This window comes from Podarcis filfolensis, assembly GCF_964270895.1.
Source record: "Podarcis filfolensis genome assembly, chromosome: 1".
NCBI classification, from domain to species: Eukaryota; Metazoa; Chordata; class Lepidosauria; order Squamata; family Lacertidae; genus Podarcis; species Podarcis filfolensis.
This window is the reverse complement of record NC_139604.1, coordinates 44017975-44034635: the sequence shown is the minus strand read 5'-3', so window position 1 is coordinate 44034635 and position 16661 is coordinate 44017975. Positions and strand designations below refer to the sequence as shown.

The following is a 16661-nucleotide window of genomic DNA, read 5'->3' as shown; positions in this document are numbered from 1 at the left end:
ATATTTGGACCTCTAGGCAGGAGTTTTCATTCATCTTCTTTCTTTGTCTTTCTTTAGTTATGGTTCTACATTTTGAAGTTTTGAAGCTCACTGGGGACCCAGAGGTTTTCAACCTTTTTGAGTCCATGGCTCCCTTGACCAACTACATTCTTTCTGCGGCACCCCTGTGGGGCTCAGGAGCCCAGTTACGTCACCCCTGCAGAGCTGGCAGCCTCTCACTCGTTTTCAAACACCCTTCCTTGTGGAGTCTTCCCTCAGCCTCATCTCTTCTCCTTGTGAATCCTCTGGGCAGCCGCTGCTGCTGCCCCTGGTCTCTGAGTTTCCTCCCCTTGCCCCAAAGAGAGGTGCCTCTTCACACTGTCTCACAGAGGCCTGGGAAGAAGATGCCCTCAGTCTTTGTAGTCTAACAGAGACAGGCCAAAGGTGATTGTGAGGCCAGCACCTTACCATGAGAGGCAGCAGTGGCTGCTACTGGGCCGGTATGGCAAAAAGGCTCTCCTTCAGCACCGGGCACTCAGCTCCCAGGCTAGGCATTGCACACAGCAAGCACAAAAAAAGACCAATGCAGCACCTGCCTGCCTGCCTGCCTGGCCTCCCACTTGGCTGTCCATTCCCAATAGCAAGGGCTGGCAGACTAGCTGGCTGGGCTTACTCGCCCTCTTGCTTGCTTATTCCAAGGCTGCCTCAGCTCCTGACAACCAGTACCCTCTGGCCCAGCCCCAGAGCGCCTGCAGAGCTTGTAGCCATGACTGCTGCAACAAACAGCTGTGCACACCTTTGGGAGGCAGAGACGCGAGAGGGCATCAGAACAGGGAGGGAAGGAAAGAGGGACCCCTGACCATCATCCAAGGCACCCCAGGGTGCCACGGCACACTGGTTGAAAACCACTGTCTTAAGCTGTTGAACCTCAGTAAACTGATGAACTTTGCTGCCTGTGTGTGTGTTTAGTTGGACACAGCACTGGATTTTCTTTGCCTACTGCACATGCTACCAGCATGAGTTTGACCAAACTGCGGGAGGCAGTGGAAGACAGAAGTGCCTGGCGTGCTCTGGTCCATGGGGTCACGAAGAGTCGGACACGACTAAATGACTAAACAACAACAACTGCACATGTCTGGGTACTCTGCTGCTTGGTTTTCCGTGCCCATGCACTGGAGGTGATTGGAGTTTGCATCAGCCCTGACCCAAGGCACCTTTAAACCATGCTGGCCTAGATGGAGAGGATGAACAAATGGACTCCAGCCAAGAAGGATGAAGGAATCCCCTGAAGGCAGCTTATCTAAGATCCTCCCAGGACTTTCCTGTCAGTTTGTCTAAACTGGAATATTGTTTGCTTCTTGAATGCCTAAAATATTTTTGCAACACACCCACACCCCTCTCATTTATGTTGGGGTTGTGAAGGATGGTGTTTATGACTGGGAACCCTACTGCCATCACTATGCCAAGTGCCAGGTGCCAGTTGTCATTGCTGATTGGGGTTGATAGGAGCTGGCTCCCAACAGGATGTGGAGGGGCACATATACCTCATCCCTGGGGGGAGGGAGGAGGAGCATCATCCTTTCTGCCTCCCACCTCCTGATTCTGAGGTCCAATGACAATTTTGATGCTTTGGTTTCAAAATTGAAAAATTGGCAACATTATTGCACTCATGCACTGAACAACTAAAATAGATTATTTCACCTGACCTTTCAGGCTGGAATCCTATATCTCCTTGACCCATTAATGACCCCATTACTTGACCTATTAATGACACAGCATTTAGTAAAATAAAAATCGCTCTTAATAAAGTGCTTTTCTTAAAAAGAAAAAGAAAAAAGGCACTACCACATGATAAATAAAAGCTCCATCAGATTAGCCAAGGAATAGCCTTGGATCTGCTTCTAATTTTCCTCTTTTTCAGAAGGGCTCACAACAAACAGTACTCTGAAATCTCTGACGCCATCTGGGGCTTTCCAAACTGAATTATTTTCATTTCCTCATTCGGCCTCCCAGCGAGCTAACGCTCCGCGGAGATAATACAGCTGATGCGCATCCACTGAACAGTTAGTTCAAGGATGTCGATGAAGTTTGAATTGTCCCCGTATATTTTCCCAGAGGAATAATCTGATCCTAGAGATACACTTACACGGGAGCAAGTCCCATTGCATTCCGTGGGACTTACTTCTAAGTAGACATGATTGGCAAATATCACTGAGTGCTTTTTAGAAATGGATGATTCTCGGTTTCGCTCCGCCCCGTTGTAGTCCCCCCCCCCCCGGTTATTCTGTTAATAAGGACTAGTCAGATAAAAAGACAGGATGTTCGAACGTTTAGGTAAGGAAGATAAGACGGTAAGGTAGATTAATCTCCAAAATAAAAGGTGCCGAAGCTGCTCAAGACTACTAGAAAAAGGAGCGTCCCCCTTGTAGACCCTTTACGACGTTATTTAGTATGTGCGCTCTGCACACGTTCAGATGCCCCCCTCCCTTAAGATAACGCGAAACTTTTCAGAAGTCAGCCGGGACGCGAGAAACAACTTCTAAGGCTGTGCTCAGAGCAAAATGGGAAGACTTGAAACGGAAAGGAGGGGCTATAGTGGGAACGAAAATCGAAAGTAAAACGAGTCTGCTGCTCTCTCTTTTTGCATTTGAGCGAGAAACTACTTCCAAGCTCAGCCATTTCCCAAGATGGCTGAGAGGGAGGAGGTCTACGTTTTCCCAGTCTTGGTGGAAGCGAATTGGGGCTGCAAGATTTCCAAAAGTCTGAAGAATAAGCTTTTGCTCTACTTCCAGAGTTCGAAGAGATCAGGAGGCGGAGAGTGCAAGATCCATGTGGAAGCCGGCAAGGAGGAGCGGGTAGTGGTCTGTTTCGCAGAGGAAGAAGGTGGGTTGGGGGGAGCTTGTTTGGTTCCCGACTTGTTGACAATATATGGGAGGAACTCAATATATTTATTGGGGAAAGGAAATAAATCAATCCCCATGGTGGGACGGTGCTTTGTGGGTGTAGAAATCCGTCTGATAGGGCGTTGCGTAGTATGCGTCTACTCAGAAGTAAGCCTCAGTGAAAGAGTTTTCTGTAACAAATAAAATGCATGGTGTTCTTTTACTTTGACGTGTCCATTGCCTGCGCCCGCTGATTGAGGATGGTTCACCTTAAAAGGAGTTTTGATGACTCACTGCGAAAGATGAATATTCTTCGACTTTGTTTTAGCTAATACTGTATACAAGTCGCCAAGTTTTAGAAGGAACCCTTCCAGTTGCAGAAATGGTGGCCTTGCAGCGGAAACGGAGAGAATAGCAGCAACCCCAGCACAGTTGTTTGTTTTTTTAAAGTATGAGGAAGAAAAACCAGGAGGCAAACAGATACCAGTACATGGTAGAGTAAGCTTATACATGCTTACGGGGGAGTAATTTCCATTGTTCTTAATGGGGCTTCTGCATAGACATCTGTAGGTTTGCCTCGAAAGAGAGGCTGAACTTTTTGTTTGCTTGCATATTCTATTTGTGATTGCTTCTCAGCTTTCTTTTCCAGGAATCCATAAATGTTCAGTTTCACATCTGGTTTCTAAACTCGGGACCCTCTTACATGCTAGTTCTTTCTTTGCTTGTGGCTAGCAGTGTTCACTTCTTAAACCTGAAGTAAATATAAAATGTAGTATTTCATAGTGAGGGGGTGCAGCCCCTTATTTTACTAACAATATAAGGCTGTTTACAGCCTCCCATTTACTTTGCATCCTGAGGTTTCCCTCCACTAGTTTGGGAAGAGGTGCAGCCACTGTCCTGTTGTGTCTTACAAAATGCTACATTTTATATTTATTTCATAACGTGTACACTGCTTGATTGTAAAAAACACACATCTTCAAAGTGGTTTACAAAAGATAAAGCAGTAAAATCAAGAAAAAATTGCAACTCAAAATACCACAATTTTAACTTTTATTGAGATTAGTTACCTCAACTGTTGATTTACCTCAGCATCATTTGGATGCGTTTCTTCCCAAACCAGCTTCAATCTGAATTGAGAAAAAGAACGGCATAGTTGCAGCTGTGTCTACACAGCAGTGTAGACTTATTTATTTGAGTTGCATGGAGTTTGTGGTTTTGGGTTAAGGAAAATAAATGCATCTAAACTTCCTTTCCCTGTTTAAAATACTTAGATTCATGTGCCATTGAACAGCATGTATCAGGATTATGTACCTCCAATTTATTTCTGCTAATATAGGTGTAGGGCTGGTAAAGATTCCCATCAGAACGCCTCTACCAGTCAGAGGCCTGGTTCTCAGACAAGCTAAATCATGGTTAAGTGGGAACAAGTAAGTGTGTGGGTATTTTGGCTTAGCATTGTGTCTGAACCCAGACTCGTGTGTTGCCTCGCTCCAGGTAAATCATGAGCTGTAGTCAATGCTTGTTCTGTGGCTTATGACTCATGGTTTGTCTGAAGGAGACATCCCATGAGCCTGGGTTTGGATGTAATTCTAATGCAATCCGTGGTTTGCAGGATTGGGGAAGAAGCAAATCACTTGCCATTTCCCCTCTTGAATGCCCATGTAATTGCTTGCTCACAGTTTGACTTTGTTTCATGTGTGGATTAGGTGGCCCACTGGTCTGACGGTATGAGGCAGGTTTGTGATGGTATCATAAGGCTACAAGCTAAGGTTATTTTGATACAATGATGGCTTTCCTGTTTTTCGTTTTAGTGAGGCAGAGAGTCCTTAACATGAGCCACCATGAACTTGATGTGCCTGAAAAAAAGAAATTGAAGCTGGCTGTCTCCTTGCCTCCTGAGGCAGCATCAGCAGCTGACGATGAGCCCCGGCAAGAACCAAATGCAAGTCTGGTAAATGTTACATGCAGTTCTACTCTGAAACTATTTGCATAGCCAAAAATCTTTTTTGCCACTCTGCATTCTGGTCACCCTAGGAGTGAATTTGCACTTGGGGAATACAGTGTATATTGCATCTTCCTTTCAGAAGCAATTTCAGTAGCTACAGAGGCTGAAACGTGACACAGTGATGGAGACCATGACTAAGAAGGGATGTATTTGTTGAGGGTCTCCAAGTACAGTTACAGACGCTTCAGGTTACAGACTCCGCTAACCCAGAAATAGTACCTCGGGTTAAGAACTTTGCTTCAGGATGAGAACAGAAATCATGCGGCGGCGGCAGTGGGAGGCCCCATTAGCTAAAGTGTTACCTCAGGTTAAGAACAGCTTCAGGTTAAGAACGGAACTCCAGAATGAATTAAGTTCTTAACCTGAGGTACTACTGTAATGTGATGTTCAAACTCTGTCCCCAAGAACTCTAGCATTCCCTGGAACCTTATCAAGAGTTCCGTGAATATCAGGAGTAGCAGAAAAGTTTCCTGAAAGGTAGCTTGTGTTCCCACTACTGTCCTCCTTCGGTTTTTAGGGATGTATTGGGTGCATTGTCAGTTGGTTGGGGTGATAGTGAGGCTTAGCAGGCCTCGCAAATGCCCTGTGTAAACTCTTGGCCCTAGAACAGGTCCCAAAATCCTTTTGCAGCAGCATTCAGGGGTCTGTGGCAGGTGGTCTGGAATTTATCAACATCAGTCAGTATGGAAAGAGTTCCCTGAAGTGTGGGACAGTAAAACAGCAGCTTTAAATCATATCCATACTTACTCAAAAGTAAATCCCACTATTCAGTGAGACATGCTCCCAGGCAGGTGTGCAGAGCACATGACTAGGGCTGACATTCTGTGTTTTCAACTCACTTGGGTTTCTTGGCTTGGTAGGACAGACCATATGGAGGAATATTTCATTGTTTTAGTCTGTGCCTCTGGGCCAGAGGGTCTGCTTTCTGATGCCTTACTTTTGTTTTGCTTTCAGAAGCCTGTTACAGCTGAAGAACCCAAAGATCTGGGTAAGTTACTTTAAAAAATATCCTGGGAAGCAACAATGAATTACTTTTTGCTTTTATACAAGCCTTGTAAGTATGCTTCTTTCTGAGAAAGAATATTCAAATTCTGCTATTTGGAGAACTTAAAAAAATAAATAAATTGGGATGGGTTTGGCTGGTTTGTAGTCAGTGTAGGAAACGTTGTCTTTCTTTGCCTTTTGATTCTAGAACTTCCAAAAGATGTGCCAGAAAAGTTGGTGACCCAGGAAGAATTCAGTGAAGTGGTAGTGACGCCTGTGGGGAACGAACTTGAGCTGGAGACTATAGAGATGTACTTCGAAAGTAAGAAGCACTCTGGCGGGGGGCCCATTAAGTCCTGCATTAAAGATGGAGAACAATTCATCATCACCTTTGCAAACAAAGAAGGTATCTTTAGACAGGGCTTGTTACATATATTACAACGGGTGGGGAACCTCAGACCCATGAGCCAAATGTGCCCCTTGGCCTTGGACTTTTTCCAGATCACTTCCTCTCCCCAGGCCATTTTTGGTTGGCTAGAATGTAGACTACGGAACAAAGGAATAAATCACCTCTATTCCCCTGTTCACTTTTGCCTCTGGTCCTGCTTGCCCCTGCAGTGTGCTTTATGTGGGGCTGTCCTTGAAGACTACTTGGAAACTTCAATTGGTCCTTCATTGCCGGGAATAGATGACCCTCTGGATCCCTTCCACCTCTGTGAAAACACAGCAGCCAGGTTACTGGCTGGAATTCCATTTAGATCTCATCTCTTGTTTTAGAACAGCTACACTGGTTGCTGTTCTATTTCTGGGTTCAGTTCAAGGTGTTAGTGTTTAAAGCCCTAAAAGACTTGGTCCTCAGATACCTGAAAGACTGTCTCCTTCCCTACAGACCCTATTGGGCGCTAAATTTGACAAAGGGAAACCTCCTGGTTGTTCTACCACCCTCAGAATTTCACACCAGCAGTGGTGGCCTGGGAGAGGACATTCTCAGTGGTGGTCCCTAAGTTGTTGGAATTCCCCACAGAGGTGTATCTGGCACCACCATTCTGGCAAATGCTGAAGATTCACTTTTTTACCCTGGCCTTTGACACTTGAGATGTATATTTGGAGGACTCACTTTATTTTCAGTTGTTTTTAATACATTCGTACCTTGGAAGTTGAACAGAATCCGTTCCGGAACAGTCACTTCCGGGTTTGCGGCGTTTGGGAGCCAAAATGTTCGAGAACTAAGCTGTTCAAAAACCAAGGTACAACTGTACTGTATTTCAGTTGTTGTGATATGCCTTGAGATCTTAGGTGGAAGGGCTGGTAATAAATTATAATAGTAATAACAAAAACATTGATATTTTATGTAACCTGCCCTGGGCTCAACAAGCTACGTACTAGTATGAATAATGAATAAATTAAGCAAGTGTTTATTCTCCATTTTAAACCATCACCTACCATGAGCCTTGGTGATGGGAGGGTGCGAAAATACAATAACCACCTTAAATGTTTTCTCCACATGCTGGGCCAGAAGCTTGAAATGGGATCTTGAGTTGAAGGAGCATGGTGTGAGGAGACACAGAATGTGTACACATCTAGAATATGCCAACACTGTCCAGAATGATAAGGTTTTTCTAGTGGGTGATGTTTTGTTTGGGTATCTGAAATATGAAGTTGTTGTTGTTCTTTGTGCTTTTTTCCAACTAGATGCTCAGGAAGTTTTGAAAAGAGAGAGTCATGTAGTAAATAAAACTGCACTTCAAGTCAGACAGCCCCAGCAGGAGACTGCCGAAGCTGCGTCACAAATGTCGGCTTCTCTCGCTGTTGTTCAGAACGATTTGCAAGAGCCCGTAGAAGAATGCATGCTAGTTCTGTTGGTAGAGAACACCAGTGGCTTATCAGAATCGGACAAGGATTTCACTGTGGAAATTTTGCCGGAGCTCAGTGCTGCTGTACTCAGTTTCATCAAGCCTATAGGTAAGAGAGAGAATGGATAAAAGGTACTAAATAAGGTCTCCTACCTGCCCCCCTTTTAAAGGAGCCAGGCAATTGGAAAAGGAAAGGAAAACGGGTTTCTACTCAGCGTTGAACTTGTTGGAACTTGCCCCATAGTGTTTAACTTAGGAATAGGGCACAGGTGGACCTCTAGATGTAGCTGGTCTCTATAAGTCCCTTCAGCCCCAGCCAGGGATGATGGGAACTGCAGTCCAGTAATATCTGGAGGGCCACAGGTTCCCTATCCCTAGCTGAAGTGATGGTGCTCTGGTAATGGCAAGCCCTTGAGAGTATCCCTTCTGAAACTCAGCAAATGTCTAAAACCTTTGCTTCGTTCAAGTATGCGGATTCCCTCCTGAGACAGTGCTTGCCACCTGCCATGTTTCGAAATGCTTGTATTAAAAATAACGTCCTAAAATTTATCTACCACTGCCTAATGCACCAGTGCACCTTTTTGTCTGTTTGAAAGCTTAAAAAAATTGTGTTTAGCCCAGGCCTGCCAAGCTTTTAGCCCCGTAGATGTTGCGGAACTACAATTCCCATTGTCCCTGGCTGTTGTACATGCTTGCTGGGGCTGAGCAACATCTGAAGGGCCAAATGTTCCCCACCCTTGAACTCACCGATGCATTGGTTGAACGCTGCAGCTCCTGGTGTGATGCTTCTGAATGCATGTGTTTGCTTGGCAACTCTAGATTGTCCTGTCTGTATGACAAGAGTTGTGCAATACTGGGTATATCAAGAAGACACATGGTCTTTCTTTTGGATTGCATTAATTTTGCCATCACAAAGGCAGCAGAGGAGGGAAAGGTTCTGTTGCTACAGTCATCCTGGCCATATGAACAGAAGGGTAATTGAAGGAAGATACAGTGAGCCTAATCAGAATTGTTCCTTGGGGATGTGAATTTGGAACTGGAATGAGATACAAGAAGAGGAGATGGGGAAGACAAGGTGAAATCCTGTGCAGTGGAGAGAAATAATGGGAATAGATTGAAGATGTGAGTGACTGCACCTTGGGGCAGCTTGGTGAATACTCAGTACACAAAGTTAATTGTGTTGCTTACTGCTATTTCTTTAAATTCTCTTTTAGAAACAGACCAATTTATCAAAGACTTCAATCAGTACCATAGGGCTAAGCAATTACACTTTTCTGCACATTCTCTGGAGGTGACGAAAAGCATTCTGGTAGAAGACATCCCACCTCGCATCTCTCAGGACTTCATCAGTGTCTATTTTGAAAGCAAGAAGCATGGAGGCGGACCAGTGTCAGATGTCAGCTACCTTCAGGAAGAGAATTCAGCTGTGGTTACTTTTCAGGATAGCAAAGGTAATTTGTACTATTAGATAAGGTGGGCTCAAAATCCTGGATTATTGCAAAAAGCAGGGTAATAATCATTGTGATCAATGTATTTTGGTGGTAATCAGGTGGCTTGTAGGCAGAGAAGGTAGGAAGAACAAGAAAACATCAACTTGCCTATCTTTCTGACTTTTGGTAAGAGAATGAAGTACAATATGCAGCAAGAGTCCCTAAGTACCAAAATACAAACATCAGAAAAAAATAAATATGAAAATATACTTGTAATGTATTCAATAAGCTTATGAAAAAGTAAATAAACATTAATGCAAATGGGACAATTAACAACACACCATGGAACAACTGGTTACGGATCTGTTTTTATGAATAAGTCATTTTCACATATGACCCAATAATCTTAAAATTTTGGGAAGAGTATGTTCAACAAATTGCTCATGTGCATCAACGGCAGAATAAGTCTCTTAACTGAGCAGCTTTCTTGTATATAAAAGCCTATTAATAATGTCATGGTATGAACAAATAAAATAAATACTTTAGCACATTGAAGGTACAGTATATTTTCATATTTGTGGGTCTTTCTGTTGTTTTTGTAATTCTTAGAAGAGAAAAGTTTGCCAAGCTGACATTGGCTGTGGTCATGCATCTCACTAAGCCATGGTTTGTTTCATGAATTTTCTCTCATGAGCAAATAAGCCACAGTTGTTTCTCCAACCTCTTTTGCAATGAGGTTTGAAAGGCTATTCTAGGTCTCTGCTGAATATAATATAGGAAAACAGCCAGAGTTGCCAAGATGGCCTGTCCATGCAAAAGCCACTAAGCCCTATTGAAAGCTTCTAAGTAAACATACCTAGGACTGCATTGTAATAATTTATCCTAGGCTGTACTGTATTTGTTTGTGGAACTGATGTATTAGGAGAAACGCAGCTTATTCCTTGAGTTTAGTCTTGAGTGTAGTCGTTTTGATTGCAAAGCGGGGGCACAAAACAAAATACAACCCTCTGCTTTGGAAACTGCACCGGTTTTAGTTTGAGAGAACCTGGAGAAGGTAGGAAATTTGAAAGCAATAGTGATGAGGGTGTTGGCAGGGCTGGTGGAGGAAAGCAGGCTGGAGTGGTGTACTGACACAACTAGGTGTGGCTGAAGGAACAAGCAGGTGGATATTTGACCCTTCTGACAGAAATCAGAAACTCTTCCAGAAAGTGAAATGGTCACAGGGAAGGCAACTGGAAGTGATCCTGAGCAGGCTTGGCATCTGAAGGAGGGAAGAGAAACCCACTGGCCATGTGGGGTGACGATTAGATTACAATATTGAACTGTGTCCAAGTCTAATGTGGTGTGGAGGGGCCTATGCAGTGCAGAGCAGTAAGTGTTGGGTTACGTGGAGGGAGTTGCACGCTAATCTGGACTTGATCATGTTGTATTTATGGTAGTTGTGTCTCTTCTTTCTCTCTCTTTTAAAGATGTAACTACCATCTTGAAGAGGAAGCATTCTTTTAACAGCGTGCCAGTTCTTGTCCATCCATACTATGCCTCTTTGGGAGCAGCTCTCTACGGGAAAGATAGATCACAAATTAGGATGCCGGACCCAATCGGACTGCCAATAGATCCCTACCACTGGCAATTTTTACAGCAGAATCCACAGGGACTTCAGGAAATCAGCCATGCAATGGCAGGTTGCTATTGTGAGGTTGAGTGGCCTGCTAGGCATTGTTCACACCCAGAAATTACCCTGCGCCCTTCTCTCGCCTTATCTAAGCAGAAAAGCTTCCTGGTCAAGACCTGGCAAGAAAATGTTTCTACCCATTTGACACAGTTCCTGTCCAAGCAGAAGGTTGCCAAGTGTGTATTGAATGCTGAAATCTGGGAAGCCATAAGAAATAACATAGTAAAAGATGACATTTGGATCTTGCCTGATATTGCAAAGGGGATAGTTGTCTTGGTTGGGGCACCAGAAGCTGTCAGGTGCTTGGAGGAGGAAATGCAGGTGCTCATTGAAAAAGCTGCTAAAAAGATTGAAAGAGAGAAGCAAACAATAGAGGCAACTGTTCCTGTTGTTGCTGGAAAATACACTATTTTAAATAATGCTGGACTACAGGATAGTATCCACATGGAGTACCCAGATCTAAAGATTGCATATGATGCTTCCAGAGGGCTTATAACACTGCATGGTGTAGCTGCTGAAGTTTTTAAAATAAAAAGCGACATCTTCGAAAGGATATCCCGCATGGACCAACGATATGTTGATGTTCATCCTTACATTCTTCTTTTTATGCAACATGTAGATAATGAACATCTATCACAACTCTTATTTTGGTCCAAAAAGATCAATGCATTCTATGAGCTTGAGGGGAAGGCGGTTCTACTGATTGGGGCAGCTCGCCAGGACCTTCAACGGGCTGAGGAAGAAATGAAGATGAAGCTCACCTGCAAATGTGTTGAACTGGAGGACAACTCGATTCTCGGAAAGAGAGAGTGGAAAGAACTGGCCAACAGTTTGTGCAAGATTGTACAACTGAATAATTGTTCAAGTGAAACCATCAGAATTCAGGAGATGGAGGATCAAATAGTGATTGCAGGATATTTCGAAGATGTGGGCAGTGCCTATCAGAAGATCTTTGATTTTGTTGACAGAAACACAAAAATACAAAAAACCATCAGGACTAAATCTACAGCAGTTACAATGTATGTGAAAGAGGAGAAGCGTAATAGTTGGCTTAAATTGGAGCAGCAAGGCATAACAATCCGTTTTGGCACGCAGGCAAATCGCAGGCTGATTTCCCTGGAAGGACCCCGGGTAGAAGTCCTGAAGGGACTTGAGCTCTTTCAAAACACCCTGTCCTCTCTGTATTGTACTAAAATGGTAATAGATAAACCAGGAGCCAAAGAATTCTTCAAGGAACAAGAACATTTATATGTTGCTGGTGCCAGACAACAATTTAACTGTTTGATCAGGATTCAGGAAAGCTCGGAAGAAAGTGAAGAGGAGGGCAGAGAGGTGAATAGACCTGAAGAAAAGAGACTGCCAACCTGCGAAGTTAAGCTAAAAGATGGCATCGTAGTAGCAGTTCATAAGGGTGACTTGACCCGTTACTCGGTCGATGTTGTGGTCAATGCATCCAATGAAGACCTGAAGCACATTGGTGGCCTTGCATATGCGCTGTTAAAAGCGGCTGGCCCACAGCTACAGAGTGAGTGCGATGACCTAGTCAGGAAGTATGGATGTTTGAAGCCTGGCCGTGCAGTTAGAACACGTGCTTGGAATCTTCCATGTAAAGATTTGATCCATGCAGTTGGGCCGAGGTGGAACCATTCAGAAAAAGAGAAATGTACCCAACAGTTAAAGGAAGCCGTGAAGCAAAGCTTAAACCTGGCAGAAACATATAGCCATCGCTCCATAGCCATCCCTGCCATAAGCTCTGGGATTTTTGGATTTCCATTAGAAGAGTGTGCCCATACCATTGTAACATCCATTAAGGAACACTTGGAAGAAACCTCTGAGAGTGGCTGCCTAAAAGAGATACTCCTTGTGGACTCTAATGAAAATACTGTTCGGGCACTGTCAGAAGCCTTGAATGAAATATTCACAGACACACTGCCCCCATCTAAGTCTTCCTTAACCTCCAAAACTAAGAGCCACACTACAAAGAGTAGTAGGGAACCTCAAGAAGTAACTACGGCTGAAGGTGTGAAAATAGTACTACAGAAAAAGGGAATTGAAGACTCCACAGTAAGTTGTTGCTGCAGTTTTTTCAAACTCCTTTTTAAATAGTGTAGAGTGGACTAAATGGTCAATTTCAATTAAAATAAAATCTGCTTCAGTGCAGTTAGAAAAGCACAAAGGTGAAAAAACAAAGGCGATTATGGAATCATAAACTCAAAAATTGTGAAGTTGGAAGGGACTCTTCTGCTCTTAGTGACCCTGCACAGTAGCAATGTGTCTGTGCTGCAATATGTATGAATTGAAGCTTGCTTACACCATTATTGGCCCAGGTGCCACAGAGTAAAATTACAGAATCTCCACAAATGTCTTCTTTCCCATCCCCTACAATAGTTATTGGCTTTTGCAACTTCTTGATTTTGAGTGTGTCAGTTCTTAATGATAGTTAAAGCTGGTAGAACTCTTTGCAACTTCTAACATTTTCCCTCTGTGCTGGAAGTCTAAGACCATCTGGAGGGTTGCAGGTTTTCCATCTCTGCACAGACGAGCAGGCAGATAAGCGGGACCCCTCTTTGCTGCGTTGGGGGTGGGGTCGCTCTGGTGGCATTGGCAACAAGGGCTGGGCTGGTGTCCCCTGCCATCATGTGCTATTCCTGGCTTGTCTTTCTTCCTTTTCTTTTTTTAGGCGAATGTAATTGTCAACAGCGTTTCCAGAGACCTGCAGCTGGACAAAGGCCCGCTCTCCAAGGCTCTGCTTGCCCGAGCAGGAATGGAACTCCAGGAGCAATTGACCAAAGAAGGCCAAGGAAAGGACATCAAAGAGGGATGTGTGTTGAAAACAAATGGCTATGCTCTGGGTTGCTTTCATGTACTGCATGCCCATTTGCCTTCTTGGAATCAGGGTAAAAAATCTAAGGTATGGCTTTATACTACTGCCCAATGCAGTGGTGGCTGGTTTCCACTGGGGATGCTGGGGCAGAATGTGGGCAAGCCGACAGAAAGTGGAGCTGGAGTCAATGGCAGGCCGAGCCCACCCTCCTGCCTGCTGGGTTCTACAAGGGCAGCACTAAGGCTGAAGAGGGGGAACTGTCAGGTGGTGGCACTAGGGGTTGCTTGTGAGGGAGAAGGCAGGCAGGTGGGGACCTGGCTGCAAGCAGACTGAGGTTGGAGGGCACTACCGCCATTTCCCCCAATGAACCAGCTTCCACTAGTCAAGTGTTCAGAAAAACTGACCGGAGATGTGTTATGCTCCAATTTCAGTTGGATAGCTGCCTTCAGCCCATCCAGATTTAGTTGTTTTTCATCTTGCTGGTTTGGAGAAGTTCAGCACCGACCTATTCAACTCACATGCATTTCCTTTTATCTGGATTAATTCAGCTGCGCTGGCTGTCTTGGAAAGAGCTTGCATTCATACAACTAATTTGATTTGTCTTGGGAACCATTTAATTGCAGATATCTAGAAGATGCCACCTGTCAATAAACGCTTAAATTGCAGGTTCTAAAATGTTTCCTTTTCCGGCCTCCAGATCCTGGGAGAGATTCTTGAAGAATGTCTGGAAACCACTGAGCAGCTTTCTCTGAATTCCATCGCGATCCCAGCCATTGGGACGGGTAACCTACTATTTCCCAAGCAGTTCGTTGCTAAAGCAATGTTCGACGAGGTGTTCAAATTCAGTCGGAAAGCGAATCCCCGCTCTCTTAAAGAAGTCCATTTTGTTCTGCATCCGAGTGATACGGATACCATCAAGGTAACTATCATTTTTGCAGCATCCCTTTTGTTAAAGACAGCTATTTGATATTAAAGATAGCTTTAGAAGATCCTAAGTGTTACAGGAGCAGTTTCTCTCTCCCCCCACAAAAAAATCAGATCCAGCATGCCCCTCAAAATATGAAGCTTCTCCTTATTGTATGGCCAATGTGTTATCTTGCTCCTATATTGTACATTAACACACGGACAGTGAGGCAGAAAAGCTGGCTGGGACAATCTGCATCAATGAAATTACTGCATCAGTGCAAGAAAAAAATCCTCTTCCAGTTTGATGATACCCCTAACATCATCCTACCTAGTCTACTTTTCTCAACTAGGTGATATAGGCTAGATCGCAAATACTCAAGTGCCGCATAGAAATGTGACCCCCTGCCCACCAAATGTGTTTTTTGTGGCTTCTTCTCCTTAGATGGGGGTAACCAATGCAGTGTTCTCATGATGTTGTTGGACTCCAACTCCCATCAGCCCCAGCCATCATGACCAATGGTTAGGGATGATGAGAGTTGTAGTCCAATAACATCTGAAGAACAGCACATGAGCTACTCTAGTCCTAGGAAAATGGATGGAAGGAGAATTTCACTCAAACTGCAGGATAGCATTTGTCAACTGGTGCCCTTCAGATATTTTGGACCACAACTGATTAGAGCTGTAGTTCAGAACATCTGGACAACACCAGGTTGGCACAGGCAGCTGTCAGAAAGCATAGCAAATTTGATGTCAGTCAGTTATTTCTCAGTGCTGGATTGGTTGGGAAGTGAAACAAATGGGCACTGAAGCTATGCAACTTGCTTGTTTGGACCATTTGGTACCCTCTGCTTAGTGTTAGATGCTACAGCCCACGTCTAGTGTATTGTCAAAAACGGGTCTTGCTTGAGTAGTATTTGCAAACAGCTTTTCTGCTTTACAAAAGCTGGTTCTTTTGCACCATAAATCACTGGAAAGGAACCTCTGGCTCACGGGTGTAAATTAATCCTAATAGGTTTTCCAATTTTGCCTATTATGAAGTCTCTTTCTCCAATCCACCCCTGTCCTGATGGCAGGTAAAGATGCAGCTTCAGAGGAATAGTTGTGCTCCTGATCATTCCTTGGCAAGTGGGGCTTGCATGCAATGCCTTTTGAATTTTGACACCAAATGGGAGTTTCTGATCAGGAACTCTATGAAGTGTAGCCAAGTCATGCGGAAAGCAAGCACTGCAGTAATTTCAAGCCCTGCTGGGAAGGGTTACCCTCCTATTCCATGCAGGGCTTGAGGTTGCTGTCATAGCTGATCATCAGTGACTCATAGCGAGTTATCAAATGTGCGTATGTTTATTTGGCACAATATTTCTGCCTCTGCTAGTCATGCAGACAACAAGAATGCGTTAAACACACACACCGAGTCCTACCCACCTTCATGAAGGAGACTTAAACTTTAGAGGCCGTGCCGATACTCTTTCAAACCTCTCATCTAAACAGTTAAAAGGTAAACATGGCTTCATAATTTCAACAGAATGACTGCAAAGGCAGTGATGTTCCAGAAGAAATACCACATGGCACCCTTCTTGTCTCTTTTCCTGATAATGTGTTCATTGTAACGAAACCCTAAAAGCCTGCTTGAAGTTTTAGCCTGTTTTTATTGTGGATTTTTCCCCTCCTCTAGGCATTTACAGATGAATTAAACAACAGACTGAATCCCAGCCAAACAAATATAGTACCTGACAGCTCCCAACAGCTAGGTCAAGGTAAATCTTGTTTTCAGAAAATCCCACCTGCAAAAACAAAAAGCAAAGCGTTTGGAGCTTGACCCAGAAATAGTGGGAATTCTGGAATCTTCTAATGAGGAAGAAAAGCTGTTAGAGCTGAGGAAAGCTGCAGAAAACATTTTGAAGATCAAGCTTTTCATGTAAAATAAGGGAGAAGATGAGCCAGTATATATTTATTCTCTCTACATAGGCCAGTAGCCAAATAGCAGCAGAGCTAGTTCTGTGATGCCAAATGTATGTGCATATTTTTCTTTGAACAAGAGTCCTGTGTGCCATGCGACAAACTGCATTTTGAAATGGGACGCTCAAAAAGTACTTTTGTGATATGTTGTGGGATAGCCCTTAGAACAG

The 16661-nt window shown here is 44.0% G+C and overlaps 1 protein-coding gene across 1 annotated transcript in view; it reads left to right on the top strand.

Moving 5' to 3' along the window:
- The first annotated feature begins 2488 nt into the window (after positions 1-2488).
- The window catches only part of PARP14 (poly(ADP-ribose) polymerase family member 14), a 51332-nt gene continuing 37159 nt past the window's right edge, over positions 2489-16661 (top strand). Inside the window, exons 1-10 of the mRNA XM_083581404.1 lie at positions 2489-2862; positions 4673-4812; positions 5821-5854; positions 6059-6256; positions 7543-7812; positions 8918-9154; positions 10603-12869; positions 13486-13716; positions 14327-14548; positions 16208-16289. Of these exons, the coding sequence (XP_083437530.1) occupies positions 2667-2862; positions 4673-4812; positions 5821-5854; positions 6059-6256; positions 7543-7812; positions 8918-9154; positions 10603-12869; positions 13486-13716; positions 14327-14548; positions 16208-16289 (3877 nt within the window). The 5' untranslated portion in view covers positions 2489-2666. The remainder of the gene's footprint in view (positions 2863-4672; positions 4813-5820; positions 5855-6058; positions 6257-7542; positions 7813-8917; positions 9155-10602; positions 12870-13485; positions 13717-14326; positions 14549-16207; positions 16290-16661) is intronic.